This window comes from Pan paniscus, chromosome 1 (genome assembly GCF_029289425.2).
Source record: "Pan paniscus chromosome 1, NHGRI_mPanPan1-v2.0_pri, whole genome shotgun sequence".
Taxonomy (NCBI): Eukaryota; Metazoa; Chordata; class Mammalia; order Primates; family Hominidae; genus Pan; species Pan paniscus.
The window spans coordinates 18,349,298-18,375,361 of NC_073249.2; the positions used below are offsets into that span (position 1 = coordinate 18,349,298).

General features: G+C 46.8%; 1 protein-coding gene across 3 annotated transcripts in view; it reads left to right on the plus strand.

Annotated features, from left to right (window-relative positions):
• Positions 1–20,153, plus strand: part of C1H1orf198 (chromosome 1 C1orf198 homolog) — a 31,138-nt gene extending 10,985 nt beyond the window's left edge. For 2 of the 3 annotated variants that reach the window (XM_003824468.5, XM_057300384.2), the window contains exons 2-4: positions 1,871–1,921; positions 13,364–13,906; positions 17,365–20,153. In XM_003824468.5, the coding sequence (XP_003824516.4) occupies positions 1,871–1,921; positions 13,364–13,906; positions 17,365–17,421 (651 nt within the window). In that variant the 3' untranslated portion in view covers positions 17,422–20,153. Of the gene's footprint in view, positions 1–125; positions 148–1,870; positions 1,922–13,363; positions 13,907–17,364 lie in introns of those variants that run through there. The other variant, XM_063596625.1, reaches the window with a different exon arrangement.
• The last annotated feature ends 5,911 nt before the right edge of the window (positions 20,154–26,064 follow it).

Consider the following 26,064-nt stretch of genomic DNA (forward strand, 5'->3'; position numbering starts at 1 on the left):
CCAGCCTCTACTGCACAGAGCCAAGGCACACAGCACAGCCATCAGGACACAGAACCAGATCTCTACCCTGTTGATGGCCGGCTCTTCCTCCTGGGGCCAAGAGCTGTGAAGAGCCTGTGCCCCCACATTGGGAAGTCTTGGGGGAGTGTGAGTGTTGGGAGCGGGTGATTGTGGGGGAAAATCAACCTGTGAAAGGATCCGGGCTTGTGCAGAGTTTGTTTATTCACATATTCTCAAAGAGTGAGTGAGCGTCCGCTACGGGCAGTCGCTGAGTCTTCCGGGCACTTGGGATAGAGAAGCGGACAAAGGCCCTGCTCTGTTGCCCCTGTCATCTAGGGTTGGCCGTGCTTGGGCTGTGCTGGGGAGTCATCACACACTTTCTTCCCTGTCCCCGCTTCTTGGGAATAGGCCTTCAGCTGCCCAGACCCTGGCATGCCTTCGTTATTCGAGTTCAAAGACTGACCTCCCACTGGCCGTTCATGTTAGGAGGCGTCTGCACAGAGAACGCACACTCGGGGTCTGGAAGGCTGAATGTGTACACTTATGTGTTGATGAGGCACTCCCCCTGCGTGGGCCCTGGCATTTGCCCCCAGTGTCTGAGGCTAAGCTGGGGTGGCGGAGGCTCTGTCAAAAGCTGAAAGAAGAGGGTCTGTGGGCAGAACTGGTTTGCCCTGTAGAGGAGAGGGAAGCCAGACCCTTGACTTAGGGGCGCAGAGTCGGTGTACCTATGGATGGGAAGAAGACAGTTATCCAGGGATACTTACGGAAGGACATAAATCACCTGGAGTTTTGGGGAGATATGGATATGATCTCCGTTTAAAATATTTTATCCCATTTTAGCCTGTATCACCCAATGTGTCCTGATTTTTCATTCTGAAAATATGCTCCCAGTAGAAGCAGTCAGACATGGTGCACACCTGTAGTCCCAGCTGCTCTGGACACCCAAGGCAGGAGCATCCCTTGAGCCCAGGAGTTTGCGTCCAGCCTGGCCAACATACTGGGACCCCATCTCTTAAAACAAACCAACCAACAAACAAAAGTTACCCAATCGAAGCTGGACACAGATGAGACATTTGCTAGCACAGGAATAACTGCGGGTAGAGGGTGGGATATAAGGAAAGGTGGCTTCCCCAAGTCATTTGTGCAGGCCAGTGAGCAAAACATACTGGATCCAAGGTCAAATTCGTAGTGATTGTTCTATAGGGCTCTTTCTGTCCTGTTCTGTTTGGTGGGGGTGGGGAGTGATTTCAGAGTTCTTGTTATAATTAGTCACATGGATTACATTGGCGTTTTTCTTCATTGATTCTGCTGATCCATGCCCTCGAGCTCTCTGGTAGGCCTGTTGGGGAGGAGGGGAGCTCCTGTATTGGCATTGACTGGCAGATTATGGCTTGGCATTCTTTTCCCAGATTACCTCATTTAATCCTTACAACAGCCCTGCAAGGGAAGTATCATTTTGCTTTTACAAATGAGAAAACTGAGGCTCAAAAAGGCTAAGTCATCTTCCCACGGCCACACAGCTGATCATTGTTCAGGGCTGAGTCTGTGCCTGATTCTGCTGAGACCATCAAGCCCTAATCCACTCCTACTCATCTCATCTGTCTGAGTCCACTGGGGGGCCTCACCGGCATTCCCTGTTGTCTGTTTGGCTGGGGAGGGGAGTGTCTGGCAGCCTCAGCAGGAAAGATGAGGGAGCAATCTGATCAAGACGGTCAGCGCATTTTATTGAGAGTGTCAAAGCATCAGGCTTGTTTAGAGCCAGGAGTTGGGATTATTCCTAAGTTTTGGTTCCCCCACGGTCCTGGGTGGATATTTGCATGGGGTATGTCTGGGTTTGAATTTCAGACTTATTCTCGATTTTTTATTTCAGGATCTAACTTGGCAAGATGAGCACTCTGCCCCTTTCTCCTGGGAAACAAGGGTAAGTTGGATTAAATTTAGATCTATTTGTTCTTTTAAAAAGAACTGAGTAGTTGTATATTTTTCTTTCAGCATTTGATGGACTCAGAAGACAGCCCCCTGACTGCCAGGCTGCAGGGGATGTGTCCATTGTTGGTAGAAAAGGAGGGGATGGGAGGAGCATGGTGAGGAATTAGGAAACTATTGTGTGTGGTTTGGTGATAGTGAGTTCAAAGTAGTAGTGCTTTCTGCCAGGGTCCAATGACGCCCCATGACGCCCATTGTGTAGGACTCCCGGCCAGCTTGGTTAAGGGGGCCAGCCCTCTTGGGGGCCCTGTCTCTGCTCATACCTCTGGTTCCCAGCACTTAGCACCTTGATGGGAGATGCCCCGTAAGACAAAGCTTTGAGCAAATGGGAGGTGACGAGCTGATTGATAGACATAGACATCCATTTAGCTAATTCATCCCAACGTGGATCACTAATTCTGTCTCCCAGTCATTCTTCTTCTTCATCATTATCATCATCACCAGAGTTGCTTAAGAGCATCAAGCTTCACTGATTTTAATTCATTTTCCCCATCTCCTAAGTTGCCCCAGTAGAAGTACATTCATAAGCAAAATGACTAAAAGACAGATGTCTTTAACCCAAGGGACAGAAATAAAAGATCAAGATTTTCTGAATTCTGGAACATTTGGTGATGTGTGTTGGAGGGTTCTTTACGTCATGAGAGTGTGTTACAGACAGAGATGGCGGTGAGCCTGGAATAGGGCTCGGACTGCTGGGCAGATCAGGGTTTTTAAATACTGATACCTCAAGGCACTTGTTTTTTGGTTTTTCACTTGTCCACATCATTGCTGATCAGAGCCCTCATCCCAGCAGGAGGCCTATGAGGAAGGTGGGCCAGAGTGGTCCATGAAGGACCCTGAGAGGCCCTCATGTTGGCGACTGTGTCTTAAAATGAAATATTGCCCAAGGGTTCAGATGGACACAAGGACAGCTGACACTGTTCTTGGCACACAGACAGTATTTAGTAAGCTATTGCCGATTGCCCTGGGTGAAGCAAGCTGGCCTCAGGGCGTGGGAGCGTGGGACAATTGAGATGAGTGTTAGAGTTAAGAGGTGGTTTTGGGGAAGGCATGGCATTAATGTAGTCTCCCTAGGGATCGGGTACGGGTTGCAGGGGTGACCAGCACTGTCTTGGGAGAGAGCACAAGATGTTAAGGAGCCGCCTGCAATTGGAATAGCTTCTAAATCCAACACTGGATCCTGTGTCTACTGACATTGCAAAGGAAGTCATAAGTGGGTAAAAAGTGCATCATTACATTGATTCTTAGCCAGGGCCCTCAATATTCCTCTTCTGTGGGCTCCCAAAATGGGTAATTGTGAGAAGTACTAATCCTATAGATGATATCTAGTGGTAATAGCCAGATAGATTCTCTGTGTGTTGGAAATGAGCAGCCTTGGGTATGGTGACCCAGAAAGCAGTGCAGATTTTCCTGGACTGGGTCTATATTTGAAGATATCATAGTGATAAAGGCAAAGGAAAGTAAAAAATAGTTAAAGTGTCCTAAGACCTAAGCTCATCATGTTCCCCACGAGAACATCTGTTCTCTTAAGAATTTACCTTGTTAAATGTTCCTGAATCAGCTATTTGTGGGACAGGACATTTCATCTTTTATTAACTTGGCATAAATGACATTCTGGGACAAGGTGGTGCAGCTCCTGGAGTGGCCACTGATACAAGCACAGCTGCTGGGGCCAGAGTGGGAAACAGGTGCCTGGCGAAGATCTCGAGAAAAAAGAGAGCAAGTACAGTCCACTTGAATCACACTTGTGCTGAGAGGCTCATTGTCCACAGATGCCAGCATATCTGGTCACTTAGGAACCAGTGTAAATTGAGGAAGCTTGCTAAAATCTGGTTAATATGTGTCACCCATCAGAAATTGCATCCTTTTAGTAAAGTGTAGTCTTCATAGCTCAGAGTTGGCAGTTTCATTTCATATTCCTGTTAGATTAGAGTTCCAGTTTGTTTCACAAACTGTTGGGCTCACTCTGTGTCCTCACCTTCCTGTTTGATCTCTTGAGGTCAGACTTACTATAGTTTACTATTAGAAACGTCTAGGGGCAAAATAGAGGGTATCTCAGAGAGCAAGGGAGCTGTCCCTTCCTCCTTCTTCTCTAGGCAGTGCCGAGTTTTAAAAAGCCCATCACTCATTCCTCCTTTGTCTTAACCCTGGAGTGCCCTGCCATCCTGCTTGAAGAGATTTGCCAAACTCTTCTTAGGACTTAAAGGCTTATAAGATCTTCATTGGAGAGCCACAAACAGGAGGTGGCTTTAGTGAAGGTAGGACCCCCTAATCTCCAATTGCAGGACTGGAGGGAGACTTGGACCCCATTTCTTGTTACCTCTCAACTGATGCCTTCCTCACTCTATCAGTTCTCTATAGATGCATAACAAACTTAATGGCTTGAAGCAGCATTTTATGTGCTCATGATTGTGTGGGTCAATGATCGGAGCAGGGCTCAGCTGGACTGTTCTTCCGTTGGCCTTGCCTGGGATCACTTATGTGTCATCTGATCGCCTGATGGGAGCCGGGTGCTCTGAGAACCTTGCTCACGTGTCTGGTTGGTGCTGGCTGTTAGCTGGGCCACATGTCTCCAGCAAGCCAGCCTGGACTTCTTCACACAGAGGTGGAGAGATCCGTGTGCAGGAATGGAAGCCTACGAGGACTCTTTTGAAGCTTAGGCTGGGCAATTGCATAGTATCACTTCTGCTCTGTTCTGCTGGTCAAATCAAGGCACAAGCTGGGCCAGATTCAATGTGTGAGGAAAGAGATTGCACCTCTTGATAGAAGAGCTGCAGAGAGTTTGCACCCATTTTAAATCTAAGATTGTATGATGTCATTCATTCCTTGGTTAACCTTGGCCATTTCTTTCCATTTTTAATTAATCACTCATTGATTTTTTTTAAGTTTTATTTTTAATTGTGGCAAAATACACACAACATAAAATTTTCCATTTTAATCATGTTTATGTGTATAGTCTGGTGGCATTCAGTACATTCACATTTTTGTGCAAACATCACCATCATCCATCTCGAGAACTCCTTTTAAAAATTATTACTTTTTAATTGACAAATGAAAAATTGTGTATATTTATGATGTATAACAAGATGTTTTGATACGTGTGTACATTGCGGAATGATTAAGTCAAGCTAATCCACACCTCCAGAACTCATCTTGCAAGACTGAAACTCTGTTCCCATTAAAGAATGACTGCCCCCCACTCTCACTAGCCCGCGGCAGCCACCATCTATTTTCTGTCTCTGAAATCATTCATTGATTTTTTTTTCCAGTAGACATTTATTGTATACCCCGTTTATGTCAGACATTATGCTGCAGGCCCAGAGTTGAGCATATGCCACTTCTGTGCTCGAACAACAGCTCAGTGAGTGGACAGCTGTGTTTGGTGGCAAATCTCACTCAGCACAAAAGCTATAGCCACCGAGTCACTCCAGTCATTTTCTCCATACGTTTAACCCAAATTTGTACACATGTTGGGTAGATGTAACCTCATGCCCTTCTTCGGCTATTCAGTTCAACAGACATTTAGTGGATGCCAGCAGAGTGCCCAGCTCTGACTTCTCCATCCCCTGACGAATCTACCTACACAAGGGTAAGCCTGACCCAAGGTCACGGCCATGGGCAGAGTTAAGAATCGCAGGAATTTTTGGTTTCTCACCCAACTGCTGCACCTCTGTATGGGTTCATTTCTCTTGGCCAGCCCATGACCATTCCACCTCCACAGAATGAGCTGCGGTTGTGCTTGGGACCTGTGGTCGCTGCCCCCATGCAACACAGCTTTGATCAGGAGAGCTCGCTGCAGCCTCACGGTAGCAGCTGTGCGCCCGCCTGGTTTTCCAGCCTGTCCACCCTGCCTCGGTTGCCTCCTCTGAGGCTGATCCTGGCTGTGGTGCCTCTGTTACCTAGACTTCTTCCATCACAGAAGGGAGGCCTGCCGGTCCCAGAAGGGGTGGGGGTGGTTGTGATTGTCATCTTTTCCACTCATCTATCAGCTTGGCAGGCGTGCCGGGGGAGAGGGGGCCAGTGGGGACCTAATGTTGCATTCCTGTCTCATGCTACTGCTGTTTCGAGAGGAAAAAACTCAGCACTTAGAAGGCTCCAGACAGGAGGAGGCAGGGAGTGGAGAGAGGATTCTTTACATTCCCCAGGCGGTCTGGGCTGGAGAATTCAGAGGAGAAAATGCCTTTGGGGCAGGTCAGGCCCTGCTTCAAAGTTGGCTGGGCTCTTGGGACCCCATCCCCAGCCTTGGTTGGCTGGGCTCTTGGTTGGCTGGGCGTTGTGACCCTGTCCCCAGCCTTGCCCCTCCCCCAAGCTGTCTGGCTGCTTCTCCTTTCCGGCTACCCCCTTCCTTCACCTGATGTCCAGCTGCCTATTAGGGCAGTAAGTAGGTTGGGCTGGGGATCGGTTCCTTGATTTCATGGGTATCAAAAGATCTTGGAGGGCTAATATAGATCATTCCCAGAGTAGGAAAGCCTTCCAGATGCCTCCTTGGGAAGATACATAAGCATTTATGAGCACAGGCCCTTCCCCTGTGCTGTGCCCATGATAGGGATGTGTGTGCACTCTGAATTCTTTCACCCTTGGGAGGCTGGTGTCCCTGTTCACGCTGTGGGTCAGGACACCGGAATGCAGGGGGTCAGGTGCCTGGCAGGTCGAGTGGGTGGAGAGCAGTTGGAGCTCAGGTCTATCTGTGACTTTCGGGGCTTTGCTGCCCATGGTGGGACAGAAGGGCTGTTCCAGCAGGATGTTCCTGGACATAGAGGATTCGTTGGCTCTGCTCAATGGTTCCTCCTCACTACCAGTCACGGGGCTTCTGAGAGGCAGGACACCATGGGGCTGCATCCACCCACCCGCAACTTAGTCTCTGTGCTTCTCACCGAGACCCCCATCTCTGCCCAGCAGTCCCCTCCCTCCCTCCTGCCCTTCCTCTGGGCTGTGCCTCACCCCTTCCTGAGACAACAGCAGACCCCTGTGTGCCCCTGCTCTCGGCCTTTCCCTACTCTCCATGTGTGTGGGACGATGCGTCACTTGCTCAGCCCTGCCCTCAGCCCTGCACTGCCATCCCACAGGCTCTGTTCTCACCCACCTCAGGGACCATGTTCTCTTGGACCTCAGTGTTTTGCTCCGTCCCCTGACCCCTATCCACCTGAGAAGGCCCCACTTGCCCTCCAGACTCAGCACAAATCCTCTTTTTACAGTTGTCCCAATCAGGAATCTCACCACGTGCCGGGTCTGTGCTGAGCACCCTCCCTGCATTGCAGAGTGTAATCCTCACAGCAACCCACCTTACAGATGAGGAAACTGTGGCATAAAGTGAAGATGTGAACCAGGCAGTCCTAAGCCCAGTGCTGGGCTCTTAACCCCTATGCAGCTTCCAGAGTTACCCTCTTCCCTGTTACCGTTAGGAAGCACTGTGATAGAGGAAAAATGGGGATCGTGCTGATGAATTCCTTGTTGGTGCATCTTTGTCCCTGTGAGATGATGAGCCCAGAATGGCAGACACAATTATTTGTCCCTTAACCTTGACAACCCTGGGGACTGGTGCACCTCTGCACCCATTTCCTGTTGGGCCTCAGCTGAGTTCTCCCTGGCTGGTGTTTTTTGCCTTAGAGGCTGACGGGGTGGATGTTTGTTTGCTTACGTTCACACCCCGTCTCTTTGGGCCCCTGGGTCTGTCCCTGTCAGCTGCCACTTCTACTAAATTTGTGATTCTAAAGGTTTTTAGTATCCTCCTGCTCATCTTCCTCCTCTTCCCTCTTTGGAGGGGAGGTGGGAAGAATAGATGTTAAGTGGTTGGTGAATGTATTAGGATTTGCTCCAGTAAATGATGATCTTTTCTGACAAGGCTTCTGTAGCCTTTGTCTCAACAATTTAGATCTGTCCGAGGCTGCCAAGCCAAACAGTTAGTTTTGGCAGCCTGCACTCGTCTTTTACTGAAATATTACACATTCCTCTTCAGTGAGTGGGACGTTAAAAATAGACACTGGGCTCAGTTGTGGTCCTTCTGTTTTTAGAACAGACGTGGCCAACTGAGACCCAGTTCCCTGCATGGGGTGACTGACGCCCAGCCCTGGCCTGGCTGGAGGGAGTCCTCCCAGCAGAGCCTCCGTGGGCACTTGGGACATTGAGGCTAGGCTGTCAGTGTTGCCGTCAGGAGGGATGGCTTCCTTGTGGACTCTCCTATCTCCCCTGTCTCAAAGACTATAGAAGACCACTAAGTTGCATCCCCAAACCCCGGCTTTCTGTCTGTGGCCAGCGCCCATGAGTTGGCATCCCATGGCCCATGGGTTCCTCCCCTTCATGAGCCTCATCCTCCCGCCAGCCCTGGCTCCCTGTTGCTCAGTGCCGTGGGAGAGGGCTGGCATGACCTCCTTTCTCAAGAGCCCAGCTCTTTTTCCACACCTGTAGAAAATGGACTTTTGTTCTAGGAAAGTCTAGGCTGTGCCCTGGACTGGAAGAGATGGGGAGTGGCCAACAGTGTGGAGTCACCGAAGCAAAAAGCAGTAAAACTTACTTTGAAATGGCAAAAGGGGCTCTGCCTTCCTATGGTCTGCATGTCGGTGTGTCTTTGAAAATGAGCTTGGAGCCACTTTTCGCTCTGTCCTGGTGCTGTGTGCACAGATACCAGTACGGGTCCCCCCGGGTAGAATGAGGTCCCTGGGCAGGATGGGCTGCAGTTCCTGAGAGATGGGCTTGATCTCCCCTGTGCCCCCACCTGGCCCTGCTAGAGTCTGTTTTTATTATAGTTCCTGGAGTTTTTAGAGCTGAGCAGAGTCAGATCTAGACAGGAAAAAAGATTCTTCCCCTACCCCAAAAGGTTTGTGTTTAGAAATTCTAGATGACAAACCCTTTTCCTTTGGGGAAAGCAGTGGGGAAGAGGCCTAGCACCCAGCAGGGTGATGGACGAGGGCAGGTTTTTTTTTCGATATACAATATTTTGAAATATTGATAGGGGACATGTGATATTTTGTGAAATCAGAGACTGTATGTTCGAGTTAGGGTATTTGGGATGTCCATCACTTCGAGTATTTTTAATTTCTATGTGTTGGGAACATTTTACATCCTCTCTTATAGCTATTGCAAAATACACAACACACTTAACTGTAGTCACCCCGCTCTGCTGTTGAACACTAGAGAAAACACTTACTCCTTCTATCTCATTAACCAACCTCTCTTCATCCCCTTCCTACCCACACACCCTTCCCAGCCTGCAGTATCTGTTTCTTCTACTCCCCGCCTTCATGAGATCATCAGGGCTGTTTTGTTAAAGGAGATTGTAGTTATACGTTATTTGCAAAATTATGAACAGCATACACATACATAGGGAAAAAGACTTAGAACTTTTTTCTTTGTTAAGTTCTTGTCTTCCCCATAGTCACCTCCAGACCCCCTAAACTAGGTAGCTGCTTCTGCCAGCAAAGCCCTCTTCTCTAGCCAGATGACACCCTCCTCTGAAGAGCTGTTGCCAGGTCTCCAGGTCTCCTGTTACCCAAGCAGGGCTGGGAGTGACCTCTGTCATTCTGTTTGAGGAGGTCACACCCAGCTAAGTGCTGCCAGGTTCCCTTCCGCAGCGCCCCTGAAGCAGCCCAGGAACCACTGTGACTGGCGTTTCCCCCCAGCATCCCTGGCTCTGCCCACTGCTGCCCTCCACATACACAGGAAGTTCTGTCTCACCTTCTAGAGGCTTCTTAGCAAGGACACCCATGGTAGAAATTGCTGATCCTAAAAAAGCCTGGGGTTTGACGAAGTGCTCAGTTTTAAGTGCCTTCCTTACACTACAATTTCCAGATCAAAGTCAACTTTGTCCCCTGAGTTGGGCCCCACTTCTGAGCCATTTTTAGTGATTTGCCTATTTCAAGAAACTATCATCTCTATCCCACAGTCTTTCTGTATTCTGTTGTGGAATTTGGAAATATGCAGAGTATTCAGAGTGCACCACTCAGAAACAGTCCTTTAAAATCAGATTAGATCACACACATACATAAAGAAATCCCACTGTGTCCATTGCTCCCGGCAGCTTCCATGGATGTCATACCTGGTGGCCACCTGTTGTTTTGCAATGCAGGGATGCCCAGCCATGGATTCAGGCTTAGAATCTCTCGATCCAGGTTGAAATCCCAGCTGCACAATCTCCTAATGGGCTAGTGACCCTAGGACAATTTAATTCATCACTCCGATTCTCCATTTTCTCATTTGTAGAATGAAAATAATAATAATTTAGAAACAACAGTCCTGATACATCAGGCACACTGAGTAATCTACATTGTCTTTAACCAGAGAACCAATGCTTTGATGGCTGTTTCTTTTTTTTCTTTTTTTTTTTTTGAGACAGAGTCTCATTCTGTTGCCCAGGCTGGAGTGCAGTGGCGTGATCTCGGCTCACTGCAACCTCTGCCTCCTGAGTTCAAGCGATTCTCCTGCCTCAGCCTCCTGAGTGGCTGGGATTACAGGCATGCGTCACCATGCCCGGCTGATTTTTATATTTTTAGTAGAGACGGGGTTTCACCACGTTGGTCAGACTGGTCTCAAACTTCTGACCTCGTGATCTGCCCGCTTCAGCCTTCCAAAGTGCTGGGATTACAGGCGTGAGCCACCGCGTCCAGCCCATGGGTTTTATTTCCTGTAACACTGAGCTTCAGGGCAGCCTAGGCGTGCGTTTTAAACTTGAATTCTTCGTGGCCTCGTGATCTCATCTCCCAAGGCTGGAGGGAAGACATCTAGCCGTCAGAAGCTGGACTTTTAGAAATCTCAGACTCAGAGAGCATGTGCCGCTCTCTATGTATAGGACCTGCACTTCACACGGGAAAAGTAGTATTTCCATCCTTGCCCTGACAAATATGCACCTGCCCATTGGCGAGAATCCTGGGAGAGTGCTGCTGTCTGCAGAAACTTAAAGGACTGAACAGACCATTGATTATGTGAAAGACTGTGCATGAAAGGCATGAAGAACCATGTTGTGTATCTTAAGTTAGCACAGGCAGTTTTAAATTATTATACTCAGTGACTAAAAATGCTACTCTGATGTACATCTGGTGGCATTAGAAATTGGGGCAGCTGCTAGAAAGCAGATTTGATAGTATGCATCCAAAACCATAAAAAGGAAAGGTTTAAATTGTTTGTATTTTGATATTTCACTTCTAGAAATCTGTCTAAAGAAATTAACCCAAAATGGGGAAAAGATTGTATGCATGAAGATGTTTATGGCAACCTTAATTATAACAACAAGGCTTAGAAATAGCAAATTGTCTGTTAATAAGAAAACGGTTAAGTAGGTGGTGTGACAGCTACTGAAATATTTTTACAACCATTAAAAATAATGATTATAATGACCATACAGCAACATGGATGATGCTTATGATTAAGTGAAAAAGCAATACCCCAAATCACATGCCCAACAGAACTACAGCCTCATAAAACACATATATGAAAATGGTTACATAGAAATAACAAAAAGCAGTAGTGATTATGGGAGGAGGGAAGGGTTGTGACTGATTCTTTTTCTTTTTTCTGTTTCCCAAACTTTCTGTCATGTAGTTTTATTACTTTTATTTATTTATTTTTAATGTATATTTTCTTTTTTCTTTTCTTTTCTTTTTTTTTTGAAATGGAGTTTCATTCTTGTTGCCCAGGCTGGAGTGCAATGACGTGATCTTGGCTCACCGCAACCTCCACTTCCCGGGTTCAAGCGATTCTCCTGCCTCAGCCTTCCTGAGTAGATGGGATTACAGGTTCCTGCCACCACGCCTGGCTAATTTTGTATTTTTATTAGAGAGGGGGTTTCTCCATGTTGGTCAGGCTGCTCTGAAACTCCTGACCTCAGATGATCCGCCCGCCTCGGCCTCCCAAAATGCTGGGATTACAGGCGTGAGCCACCGTGCCTGGCCTATTTTTAGTATATTTTTTGAGACAGGGTCTTGCTCTGTTGCTCAGGCTGGAATGCAGTGATGCAATCGTGGCTCACTGCAGCCTTGACCTCCCAGCCTCAAGCAATCCTCCCACCTCAGCATATTGAGTAGCTGGGGACCACAGGCGTGTGTCATCATGCCTGGCCTTTTTTTTTTTTTTTTTAAATTTTTAGTAGAGAAGGAGTCTCACTTGTTGCCCAGGCTGGTCTCAAACTGGGCTCAAGCGATTTTCTATCCTTAGCCTCCCAAAGTGCTAGGATTATAGGCGTCAGCCACCACATCTGGCGTATTAATTTATTTTAGAAAGAGGCAGGGAAATATGAGGGAGTAGAAATGGTGAGGGAAGAGAGAAGTCTTCAGAACTGATTTTAGAAATGATTGAGATTACAAATTGCTTGTTCTGCAGAGCTTGGAAGACAACATTCTACTCCAAAGAGGAGGTTTAGGTTGCCATGTAATGATTTTGTTGGTCAAAACAGCTCAGCAGTGTCATTTTTAGAGATCACTGTGGTTAGCAGCATCCAGATCAAGGAAAGCATTTTGTGGGTGCTCAGATGTGGGGCATAGGCTGTGATGGGTGCCAGGCCCTGCCCTGCCCTCTGGGTGTTTGTGATCTGAGGCTGGGTTCTGACCCTGGCTGCGATGTGGCCTTTTGTTGCAGTGTGCACCTTTCCTCATTATCCTCCCAATGAGGGTCGTCACCTGCCAGGAAGGTGCTAAAACCACACTGGAGGAGACAGGAGGGTGCCCTGTTTACCAAGCAGAGAGCCCTTACTCATCGGTAATACTCAGATATCTTGAGCTGCATGTAGCATAGTGCATGAGGGAGTGTATCAGTGTGTTCTTGTGTTGTTTTAAAGAAATACCTGAGACTGGGTAATTTATAAAGAGAGGAGGTTTAATTGGCTCACGGTTCTGCGGGCTGCACAGGAAACGTGGCATCGGCATCTGCTTGGCTTCTGGGGAGGCCTCAGGGGGCTGTGGCTCATGGTGGAAGGCGGAGGAGAGCAGGTATCTCACATGGCAGAGCAGGAGCAAGAGGGAGAGAGTCAGGGGGAGGTGCCACACCCTTTTAAATGACCAGATCTCATGAGGACTCACTATCATGAAGACAGCACCAAGCCATGAAGTCACCATCATGAAGACAACATCCGCCCCCGTGATCCAGACACCTCCCACCAGGCCTCACCTCCAGCACTGGGGATTACAGTTCGACATGAGATTTGGGAGGGGACCACCACCCACACTCTCTCACCCGGCCTTGGCATTTAAGCTTCTGATGCATTTCAGGTGTGTGACAGGAGTCCTGACCATACCCACCACTCAGGACAGACAGTTCCAGCACATGGGCAACAACTCGTGTGTGGCTGGTGTGCGTCCTTATGCTGAGGAGGGGTGTGTGAGCTGGCACACTTGTGACGGTCGATTCTCAGGATCACTTTCTTTTTTCTGTCCTTTCTCACGTCCCACCCTAGAGTCAGATGGAGTTCAGTATCTCCGCCCTATCCATCCAGGAGCCGAGCAACAGCACCACCGCCAGCGAGCCCAGACCACTGTCCAAAGCTTCCCAGGGCTCCCAGGCCCTCAAGTCCTCCCAAGGCAGCAGGTCCTCCAGCCTGGATGCCCTGGGCCCCACCAGGAAGGAGGAGGAAGCGTCATTCTGGAAGATCAATGCTGAGCGGTCCCGAGGGGAGGGGCCTGAGGCCGAGTTCCAGTCGCTGACCCCTAGCCAGATCAAGTCCATGGAGAAGGGGGAAAAGGTCTTGCCTCCCTGCTACCGGCAGGAACCTGCCCCGAAGGACAGGGAGGCCAAGGTGGAAAGGCCCAGCACCCTCCGTCAGGAGCAGCGTCCTCTTCCCAACGTGAGCACCGAACGTGAGAGACCCCAGCCTGTCCAGGCCTTCAGCAGTGCACTGCACGAGGCTGCCCGCTCCCAGCTCGAGGGGAAGCTGCCATCTCCTGATGTCAGGCAGGACGATGGGGAAGACACCCTGTTCTCGGAACCCAAGTTTGCACAGGTGAGTGGCCTTTACCAACGCGTCCTCAGATGGGGTGGTGCCTTATTCCACGGGAACCGAGAGGGTCCCCCACAAAGCAGGCAGGCCACAGGTGCCCATGCTCTTTTTCTTCTCCCTCCTCCTTCCTCCTTCCCCTGCCTCTTCCTCAGGATGCCTAGGCTCAGGGTGCTGAGCCACCAACAAATATGCAACAAGACAAGTTTTGCGAGTCCATCTGGGTGCCCTAATTTGTTTACCAGTCAGGGTTCCGTGGCCCACTGCGCTTTCCCCAGTGTGCGGGCTGCTATCAGAAGAGGCCCCTGGAAGGCGCTGCGCCCAGGGCTGTCACAGCTCAAAGCTGTGTTGGGCCTTCTTTTTGGGAGCTGTCCATAGAGGCAATGGTCTGTTCTTTAGGACTGGTCTGGATTTGGGCCAGGGGAGCTGCCTGTTGGCAAAGCGGGCAGGCACACTTGAGAGGCCACACTGGGTCTTGCCCCTCTGTGGGCCTCGCTGGGCTCCTGGCTGCCTTGCTGAGGAGTGAGCCCAGGATGCAGTTGCCTCCATGGTAGCCTCACCCATCCTCCTCTGGCCCTTGAGACTCCTTGGTTCTTGTGGGTCACTCTTTTTTTTTTTAATTTTTATTTTTTAAATTTTTTATTTCCATAGGTTTTGGGTGGTATTTGGTGACATAAGTTCTTTAGTGGTGATTTGTGAGATTTTGGTGCACCCATCACCCGAGCAGTGGACACTGAACCCAATTTGTAGTTTTTTATCTCTCACCCACCTCCCACTCTTTTCCCGAGTCCCCAAAGTCCATTGTGTCATTCTTATGCCTTTGCATCCTCATAGCTTAGCTCCCAGTTATGAGTGAGAACATATGATGTTTGATTTTCCATTCCTGAGTTACTTCACTTAGAATAATAGTCTCCAATCCCATCCAGGTCGCTGCAGATGCCATTAATTCATTCCTTTTTATGGCTGAGTAGTATTCCATCGTACATATATACCACAGTTTCTTTATCCACTCATTGATTGGTGGGCATTTGGGCTGGTTCCATATACTGAATTTTAAAAGTTTTTATTATGGTAAAATATACAAACATTTACCATTTTAACCATTTTACAGTATAAATTTGGTGGCATTTGAGTACATTCTCAATGCTGTGTAACCATCACTACCATCCATCTCCAGAACTCCTTTCATCCTGCAGAACTAAAGCTCTGGACCCGTTCAACACTAACTTCTCATTCATCCCTCCCTGCAAGCTCCTGGCAACCACCATTCCACTTTCTGTGTCTGTGAATTTGACTCCTCTAGGTACCTCATATAAGTAGCACCATATAGTATTTACCCTTTTGTGACTGACTTATTTTACTTAGTGTGACGTCTTCAAGGCTCATTCATGTTGTAGCAAGTGTAGAATTGCCTTCTAAGGCTAATATTCCATCGTGTGGTTAGACCACATTTTGTGTATCCACTCATCCATTGACAGACACTTGGGTTGCTTCCACCTTCTGGCTATTGTTGTCTGTTAGGAATAGTGCTGCTGTGAACGTGTATGTACAAATAAGTCTTCCAGCCCCTGCTTTCCCTTCTCCTGGGTGCATACCCAGATGTAGAATTGCTGGATCACATGGTGGTTCTATTTCTACTTTTTTGAAGAACCTGCATACTGTTTGCCACAGCAGCTGCGTCATTTTACATTCCCATCAACGTGGGTTCGCGTTTCTCCACTCCCTTGCAACACTTGTTATTTTCTGTGTCTTTGCTGGTGCCATGCGAAGGGGTATGAGGTGGTGTCTCACCGTGGTTTAGACTTGCCTGTCCATGATCGTGAATGATGTTGAGCCTCATTTCATGTGCTTATTGGCCATCTGTGTATCTTCTTTGGAGAAATGTCCAATGGTCCCTTGCCCATTTTTAGATTTTTGGTTATTTTGTTGTTGAGTTGAGATCATCACTGATAACATTGAATGTCCCCCAGAGCAGGTTTCCAGTACTTCCACACCTCCCTCGGCAGATGGCTGCACGTGCTGTCCTCCCGAGGAGGGAGGATCCAGCGGTACTAGTACCTTCTGCCCACCTCGGCTCCACATCAGTGCTCTAGCCTGTCCTCCTCGTGTTTCTGCACCTTCTTAAGCTAGTGCTTTCAGCCCTCTCGTTTCCTGCCTTCTCCGGTACCTGCCCATCTCTCCGTTCTGTTTTCTGTCTCACATCCTCCTGCCCATCAGCTCCTCCTTACAGACAGGCTCAGTTCCCTGCCTCCCTAACCAGCACTCTTTCTCTGAGACTCGGCACTGGGGGCTTCCTCTGAAGGAAGTATTTCCATAAAATAGGTGATAGTCCCCACTCTAAAGAGAAGCAGGAACGTGTTTCTGTGTGGGCAGTGGAGAGTAGGAGACAGCACATGAAATTCCTTTGAGAGAACAGATTTCTGAGTAAAGCACAGTGAAATGCCGCTGCATTTAAGAAACTGGAAGGAAACCAGAACAAGGAAAACTGGATTGCACCCCTTCCATTCTGCATGTTTTGCCTCACTCTGCACCAGTCTCACATGTAGCCAAACTGGGCCTGAGACAGGTGTCAAGGGCGAGCCCATTAGCCCATTGCCTGCTCTTGCCGCCATGTATGCATTTTCTGCTGGCCGGCTGCTTGGAGGGTGGAGAGTCAAGGTTTCTTTGCTCAAGAAGACCTTGGCGCACCAGGTAAATGCCTGCCGGTGTTAGGCTGGAGGAAAGGGACATCAGAAACAGGCTGCTGAGTGGAAGCCAGTCAGAAGTTTTATGAAAACAGCAGCAGCTTGAGACAGCCCATGCTCACAAGAGGGGACCTGTCAGTCAAGCCCTTTCCCCTGAAAGAAGAATGACATTAAACCAGGCCTTGTGGTGCACGCCTGGTGCATGCCTGTAGTCCCAGCTACGTGGGAGGCCGAGGCAAGAGGATCGCTTGAGCCCCGGAGGCTGAGCTTAGAGTTTGGGAAAATCACTTCATAACCTTTCACAAGATCTGAAAGAAATAAGCTTCACATTCTTTCCACACTATGTTTACTTTCTCAACTTTACAAGTTCTTTTTTGTTGTGTTTGTGTGTGATGTTTGTTTTATATTTGAAGGAATATCTTTATCATTTGTTCTCTTATTTAGGATGAATAAATTTAAACATGGCTGTCATTCAGAAACAGAAAAGATTTATAGAAAAATACAGAGACATTGTTCTTTTCTCTGTAAGGTCTGTAAGCTGCTCACAGACATGCCTGGGGTTGAAGAGGGGTTAGTGTTGGATGCTGGCAGAGTATAGATTGCATTGAACTTTATTTAGTCTTCTGATTTCAAGCACTGAGATAAATTGAGGTCAGGGAACCTCTGAGACAGAAGTAGGCTCTTTTATCTGGGTCGTTTTAAATGAGATGCTGTTTTTAGATTATACGTAACTGAAAAAAAGAGGCTCGTCTTACTTCCATGTTTTTGTCCCTTCTACAGGTCAGCTCAAGTAATGTCGTCTTGAAGACGGGATTTGATTTTCTGGACAATTGGTAAAATGTATTAGAAAAATACAATGAAGAACCCTAAAATGTTTTCCAAAGTGGTGTGGTGGAGGAGGATAAAAAGGGCCACCTTTTCCTATGTATTTTACTGGTTTCTTGACACTCTTTTCTTAATCATTTGGAAACTGGTCAGTATTGCCAGATATTTTTCTTTTTTGGTAGAACCAGATATATATGCTATTTTCAGTGATTTGATAACAGAAGTTTTCCATTTGGAATTTTTAAGGTCTGTTAATAATTCAGGAGATCTTGTAAATAAAACTTCTGTTCCCAGCTCCACCCAACTTTCCCCCTCCTCAAAGGATGTGTTTCAACCATGTCACAAAAATCATATAAGTGATTTCCATCTCCTTCTCCATTATTCCCCCTCCCCCCTCCGCTTTTTACCGTATGGGTTCCTTTTGATGGGTGATTGAGGGTGATGTTATCAGCCATGACATCAGCATGCTGGCTGTGACCCCGGAAAGACTGGCCCCCAGCGACGTTCTCAGCCAGCGCTCGCAGCTGTCCGGGGCTTCTCTGGCAGAAGCCATGTCTCTCACATCATGTGCCAGCCTCCACCCTCACGCCATTTCCAGGGAACAGACTGCGGGTATGTAGCAGTGTAGTCTTTAACCTGCTCTAATACATATTCAGAGTATGGATTGTTGTTTAAAAAGAGTTGCATGTTTAAAGAGTTTTGTATTAGCTTTTCATTATTTTGTATCTAGATTATCAACAATGGGGCTACCACTTTCCTTGGTTTTATATCCATTTCCTCTTGGAAGTTCCTGTTGCTTATGTGACCTGTTGGTTGTTCCCCGGACTGGGCACCTGCAGGAGTCAGGGCAGACGGCAGATGTGGCTGGAGGTCAGGGCTCTTCTGCTTAGTTGTGTTAGAGTCTTCCAGCATGGGACTGATGGGAGCAGTGGGCATTCTTTATCCCAAGGGCTAGCCAGGCTGCGTCATGACGGACCTTCCCCAGCCCTGACCACCACCAGAAGTGGAAGAGTGGAGTTTGCGGTCAACTCAGCAGTGCCCGTGGAGACCTGTGTGGTGTCAGAGCAGCAGTATCTCTTGGATCTGGTGCAGACACCAAGGCTGCCCAGTGGTACAACGTGGTCCACCTCCCCTAGGGAAGCTGCTGCACTCAGAGGCTGCCCTGCCCAGTGGCCCCTGAGCCGTGTGAGCCTGCAGGAGGCGTCTGAGCAGAGCCTCAAGCCCGGTATGGCGCCATCTCCATGTTGCCATCACTGCGTTCTCACCTGAAGCCTTAATCTCTGCGACCCCTGCCAGTGAGCGCTCGGTTTCAATACCAAAGTGTGTCTTCTTCTTTTTTTTTTTTTTTTAAATGCCTGTTTCATAGGACCTTCTGAAATGATTTCCAGAATATTTTATCTGGCTCCAAAATAAAGCACATAGCAACTCACCTCAACCCCTCATCATCTCCAGGAAAGTTTCTGCCAAAGCTGTGGCATAGCCAACTTTTGGTTTGGTTCTTGCCAATTGTTTTATGTCCCTAAACCTCATTTGGATCCTTGGGGTATAGTTTATCTTTCTGCTTCAGTGATTTACTGTAACTTTTCAAATATTGGTTCTTTCTGTACCATTTAAGTATAGTTGATATATGTGAGGCAAAAAAAGGTTTCAGCATGGTGGTGAGGGAAAAAGGAGCTTAGAAATCCCAGTTGGCACAGCCTGGGCAAGCGCCAGCTCCCCTCAGGGCTAACGGCACTGTTCACACAGGGATTCTCAGAATCAGCGGCCACCTGCCTCCACCTTCTGCCTGGAGGGCATGGGGCTGTTGTAGAACCTATGGTAGCAAATGTATATGTATGAGTTTGTATTCTGTAGTGTTGGTGTAGCACAGAAGAAAGACCTGTGTCCTAGAGAGTAGGCCAAGGTGATCTGCCTCTTCTATTGGGAGAAATTCTAATTTCTTTCCCACTTTCTCAAAAAGCCCAATATTCCCTCCAAGTTCTTCTTGGTGCTGAGGGCTGTAGGAATTATTGAAAGCTTCTGCCTCACTTAGTATCGTCTGGGGCCCAGCACCCAGCAATAACTCTAATAATGTTTCTTAATGGTATAGCCTCCTGAGATTAAATGTAAAATCAAAAATTAGGAAATCTTGGAGGGAGTCCTCAAGTTGTATTGCTTTGCTGTGCTTTTGGAAGAAGGGACGACCTGGAGGACACAGGCTCATGTGTGGGTCTTCATCCTGCCTGACCGGCAGATCTTCCTCTACACCTTGGGCAAAGTCTATGCGAAGATGGTTTCTTAGCTCTCCATTTGCCATGATTTTCCTCCCATTCATCAGGAGGGAGTTTCTCAAACCAGGAGTTTATATTTATTTTTTAGAAAATACACACTTTTCAGGAGAAACCTGAGCATGATTTTGGATTCTCCACCTCCCCACAGTCTCTGCACTTGGGATTCAGCTCAAGGATTCAGTGTCTTCATTTTTACAAAAGTTCCCCCAAGAAATCAGCAACCAGCCTCTGTTTCATCTGGGAGCCCCTCCCTTGGCCCCCTGGGTTTGGGGGTGCTGCCCTACTGGGAACAGCGGGGGTCTGTCACCCGTCTGAGCCGCACCCCCCTGTGTGGATTTCAGGAAGAGCCTCCCTTTCTTTGCGTCTCCCTTTCTTTAATTAACATTTTCAAAAGTAATAAATTCTTACTGACGACTTGTAACTTAGTCATATTTTATACTTGTAGCGTTTAATAAAGCCATTTTAAAAATGCTATTTGTGTCTGTGATGGGCCTCTGCTGGTGTCAGGAAGCCTATGGAGATGATTGCAGTTGAACACAAAAGAGAAAAAGGGGTTCGTGCTAGTGAAAGCTAGCTTAAGCCACTTCCGGAAGCCTGCTTTGCAGTCTTGGTGCGGTCCTCTCTGCAGGTTTGTGGGAGGTGATGGCTGCTAGCAGGAGGGGTGGGCTCTGTCTTGGGGGACACTTGCACAGCCCTCGGGTGAAATGGAAGCATTGGCAAGCCTTTCCAGACAAGCTTATTGTATTGAGTGACTGGCTCTGAAAAGCTGCCTTCCTGAAAGCTTTCGTGTTGCATCTAGTTAAAGCTGATTTTTTATGGGAGGATGGGGAATAGAAATACAAAATAAAACATGGCCGGTCAGTCCTATTCCATTCATTAAAGTGTAGGTGGTAAATTACCAACTATAGATTAAGGAGATGTTAATTTTTCATATCAAATAAGCTTTTAAGACTGAAAATGATGAAAAATGCTCACTTAGGTTGGCAGACTTCTAACTTATGCACAGTCCTGAAACCTTGCTGCTTTGAGGACTGGAGGTTTCTGGGAGAGTGAGTAATTGCACCTGCCGACTTGGTGGCCTACAGTATTTGTGATGAAGTTTGTGGGTCATCAGTGTTGGATGATTCTATCTACACATTATGAGAGGAAACAAAATAGCTCCCAAGCTTCTAGGTTTGGCAGTAACTCAGTATGTGTTATTAACACATCTTTTAAAAAGGTGTTTCTGTGCAAGAGGGAGGAGCTACCAACATAGAGGCAAAACCTACCTGGGTGTATTCAGCACTTTCCAGCCAGGGAGGGAATATGCTGAATCCGGGGGAACAAGAATGCTAGCTGTTGCAGGGTGGGACCATTCATGGCCTTTTCTGGGAGTTTTTTGTTTTTGTTTTTGTTTGCTCCAAGGCAGTCTTCTGATGAACTTACCAGCTTTCTGGGAACATGGGTACCAAGAGGGAGCTCCCTAGGAGGAAATCAGTGATTCTGAATCACACCTAAACTTGGGTAGAAAACAAGTGGGCAACCCTGGATATAAGATAAACTTTAAAAATTAAGAGCAGGGCATTGGTTTGCTAGGGAGGCATAACAAAATGCCTCAGGCTGGGTGGCTTCAACAGAAGCTTATTTTCTCACAGTTCTGGAGGCTGGAAGTTCCAGATCAAAATGTCAGCAGGGTTGGTTTCTGAGGCCCCTCTTCCTGCTGTGTCCTCACCAAGGTCATTCCTCAGTCTGTGCTGTCTGTGTCCAAACCTCTTCTTATCAGGACATCAGTCGTATTGGGTTAGGACCCACCCTAGCCACCCCATTGTAACTTAATTACTATTCTAATGGCCCAGCCTCCAAGTAGTCACATTCTGAGATACTGGGGGTTAGGACTTCAACATAAAGGAATCTGGGGTGGAGGTGGGACAATTCAGCTCCTAACAAGCAGTAATTTGAACTAGAAACAAAAAAAATACCCCTCATAATGGCAGGCACAAATACAGTGTCCAGGAATCAACGTAAATGCACAGACTTCTTTAAGGAAAACCCTAAAAGTTAAATAGAAAAATTAGAAGAAGATTTGAATAATTCTGGATGGGAAAACAATATAAAAAAAGTTACTTCTTCCCAAATAATTTCATAAAGTTAGTGCAACTTTTTTTTTTTGTTCGAGGCGGAGTCTCGCTCTGTCGCTCAGGCTGGAGTGCAGTGGCGCGATCTCAGCTCACTGCAAGCTCCGCCTCCCGGGTTCACGCTATTCTCCTTCCTCAGCCTCCCGAGAGTTAGTGCAACTTTAATAAAAATTCCAGTTGGATAATTTGAGAAATCTGATAAATTACTCTAAGTTATAAACAGAGAAATAGTTCACTAAAGAAGTGAGGTAGGGGTGGCTTGCTGTGTTATGAAAACATGTTACAGGGCCATGGAATTACAGTTTGTGGGTATTGGTACAAGGACAGACAACTAGAGGAATGAAACAGGATGGAGAGCTCAGGGACAAAGCCATGTATCTTTGGGAACCTAATTTACAATAAAAATGGCACCACAAACTGGCAGGGAAAAGGAAGGATTCTCACTATACGGGTGGATGCATTTGCACAGAGAAATGTAATGTGAATTCCTACCCAACACTATGTAGAAGGTGAGTTCTATGGATTAAAGACCAGATTGTAATAGGTAAAAGTGTAAAGCTAATAGAGGAAAATAGCTTGTGACTTAGGGCAAGAAAAGTCCTTAATAAAACTTCAAAAGCACAAACCATAAAGCAAAATAACCTGATTACATAAAAGTTTAGATTTCTGTCAGTGAAGATGGATAGAGTTAATTAGCTGAGAGAATGGAGAAGATGTTTGCTATGTCAACTCCAATAAAGCACAAGCATCAAGAATATAGAGGGCACTCCAGTAAATTAACAAAAGGAGGTCAGTGATCTCAATAGAAAATTAACAGAGAAAATCCTAAAAACCATCAGTCTATGAAAAGGTGCTAAAAATAACTGGTAGAGAAAAAAAAATAGAGAACTGGATCATGCCAAGTGTTGGCAAAAATGGGATAAAGCAGTGGTTCTCAGCTGCAGAGACTCCCCCCACCCCAGGGGATATTTGGCAGTGTCAGGGGACATTTTTTATTGTTACAACTGGGGAGGGAGGTGCTACTGGCATTTGGTGGATAGAAGCCAGGTATGCTGCTAGATGTCCTACAGTGCACAAGGTACTTCCCCACAACCAAGAATTATCCAGCTCCAAAGGGTAACAGGGTCAAGGCTGAGAAATCCTGAGGTGGAGGAACTGTGCAGCCAACGTGTCAAGAGTAATCTGGTACTATTTTGCCAAATTATTTATACGTATATCCTGTGACCCCGTAATTTCCCTCCAGCATATATATATATATATATATCCCTTAGAAGTTCTCACACAGCTACTTAAGGGACCTGTTCATTGTACAGGGCTGTTCACTACAGTGCTGTTTGCTTGTGGGAGTTGGAAGCAAGCTGGATATCTATCATTGGAAGGAGGGCTAGGTGCAGCCACACCATGGAGTATTATGTAGCAATTAACAGCAATGAATTAGATGTATATGTAGAAATATGGATGGATCTGGACAAGCATATTATTGGAAAAAGGAAAACACAAAATGGAATATTGTCTTAGTCCCTTTTCTGTTGTTTATAACAGAAGAGCTGAAATGGGGTAATTTATAAAAGAAAGGTATTTATTTCATACAGGTATGGAGGCTGTGAGGTACAAGGTTGAGGGGCTGCATCTGGTGAGGGCCTTCTTGCTGGTGGGGACTCTCTGAGAGTCTCAAGGTGGTGCAGGCTATCACATTGTGAGGGGACTGAGTGTGCTACTGTGCTAGCTCAGGTCTCTTCCTCTTCTTATAAAGCCACGAGTCCCACTCTCATGGTAACTCATTAAATTAATCAATTAATCTGTTAATCCATGAGATTAATCCACCATAAGGACAGTGCCCTCATGATCCAATCACCCTTTAAAGGCCTCACCTCTCAATATAGCCACACTGGGGATTAAATTTCAGCATGAGTTTTGGCGGGGGGGACATTAAAATCATAGTATATATAACAACACCACTTGCGTAATTTTAAATATATGCAAATAAGGTATATTTAACAGAATAGAATGGTAGCCTATGGAAGGAATAGGGGTGGAAATAAAGGTGACAGGAAAGAAATATAACAGAGGAGTCTTAAGTGGACCAATGGTAATCACGTGCCAGTAGGCGCCCACTTGCAAAGAAATTTGATATTGTGCGTCACCTAAGTCTGTTACTGAGCTCTCACATCAGACAGGAGTCTCATTTATTTAGCTGGCTTCTTAGATCAGAGGTGGTCCTTGGCCAACATCGATTCACCGTTTTGTGACTTGGTTGTTTGGCTGCAGTTGGTGTCACTCTCGATAGTTGTGTGACTCTATAGTTCATCAGCTGACATGTATAAACCTTCTGGATCAATGCAAGTGGGTGAACGCGCAGGTTGGGAGGAGAGTGAGAGTAGGAATTAGGGACACCTGGTGCCCTATTCCTTGGAGACAGAAGTCACACAGGCTGTGTGAGGTTGGGGAGGGCACTCTGCAAAGGAAGAAATGATTTCATCCATTGGCCAATGGCTTCAGCAACCTGAAGTTTACTCCAACGAAGTTTGTCATGCAATAAAATCATAGACAATAATGTGTGAGGATTTCTAAAATTATTTTAAGTTTCCTAACTACATCACAGAAAGTGTTGGAAAATATAGTCGAGTGCTTTAACACAATACCAGCATTTTAAAGCATATTTACTTCCAATCTTTTATTATGAAAATAGTCAAGTCCAAGTGGAAGGCCTGTATCTTACAGGGACAGCCCAGATTGGAAATGAGATCCAAATGCAAATCCGGAAACCACATGGGCCCTGGCAGTTCTCTTTGTGTCATACTCTCTGTTTCCCTCCCTCCACCCCCTCATTTTGTTCTCCTTCCCTGATTCATGCCAACATTCAGTCCCAGAGCTATAATATTGTAATGTATTTTTTCTTCATAGTTCTTACTATGTTGCAGCCTGGTGCTGGGCACTGGGGATTCAGCACTGTATAATACAGACATAGCTGCTACCCTCATGGGGCTTATATTCTAGTGGAGGAGACAGACTAAATATATGACTACACAAACAATTTTATAGTTGAAAGTTCTTAAAAGAGGATTTCTGCTTCTGGCAATGATAGAGCAACTGGGACAAGGCTTACCCTCTTGTTATAAACAGCTAGAAGAGTGTACAAAGTATATGAAACAACTGTTTATAGACTTTGGACAACAGGCAATGTCGAACTGTGACCCTTGGGAGAGAGGACATGAATGAGATAAGCTTTATGATTATCATGGCTTTCTGGCTTGAGGCATTTTCTAGATTGTGTTGTAGGAGGTGGGGATTCTAAGCACAGCACGCAAGTTTCTCTGAGCTGAGGAGAATGAGTTTGGAGACAAAAAGGCTGGAATTTGCATGAGGGAACTGTGCAGAGAAAGAGCTCCAGAAATATGCATTGGAGTCTCCTTGAGAGTGTTGGCAGTAATTTCTGGACTATAGCACAGAGGTGGGGGAGAAGTACAGATAGAGCCTGGCAGTTTTGCTTTGCTAAGGAGGATGAGTTTGAAGTTGGGGAGGCCAAAGGGACTAGAACTGACAGGGCAGAGTTCCAGAAAGGAAGGTTTCCAGAAATCTGCATAGAGATTGCCTTAAATCTTTGGCCAAAGACCAGTCTGTACGTGTGTGAAACTTTAGTGTCTGGACAAGATCAACTTCCAAAGAAACAGCAGTTATCAGGGAGCTACAAAAATGAATAATTCCCAGAGTTTACATGAGGCCAAGAATCACTCAACTTTCCTCCAGCCACAGTGCAAACCAGGTTGCATATGTGGAGCTCTCACCAGAGATGCTAGAAGGGCCATGCATTAGAAGTGGGGTTAACTTTGCCTTAGAATAAAGAGTAGTCTAGGTCTGCCCTCAAACAATTTTAAAACAAGGCATGAAAGGATCAAACCGACTCATAAATGACGTAGCTGCTACCAGAATAGGCCCAACGCTATAAAAATATCACAAAGGGCCGGGCACGGTGGCTCGCGCCTGTAATCCCAGCACTTTGGGAGGCCAAGGCGGGTGGATTGTTTCAGGTCAGGAGTTTGAGACCAGCCTTACCAACACGGTGAAATCCTGTCTCTACTAAAATACAGAAAAATATTAGCTGGGCATGGTAGTGGGCGCATGTAATCCCAGCTACTAGGGAGGCTGAGGCAGGATAATTGCTTGAATCCAGGAGGTGGAGGTTGCAGTGAGCCGAGATTGTGCCACTGCACTCCAGCCTGGGCAACAGAGTAAGACTCTGTCCCCCCGCCAAAAAAAAAAAAAAAATCACA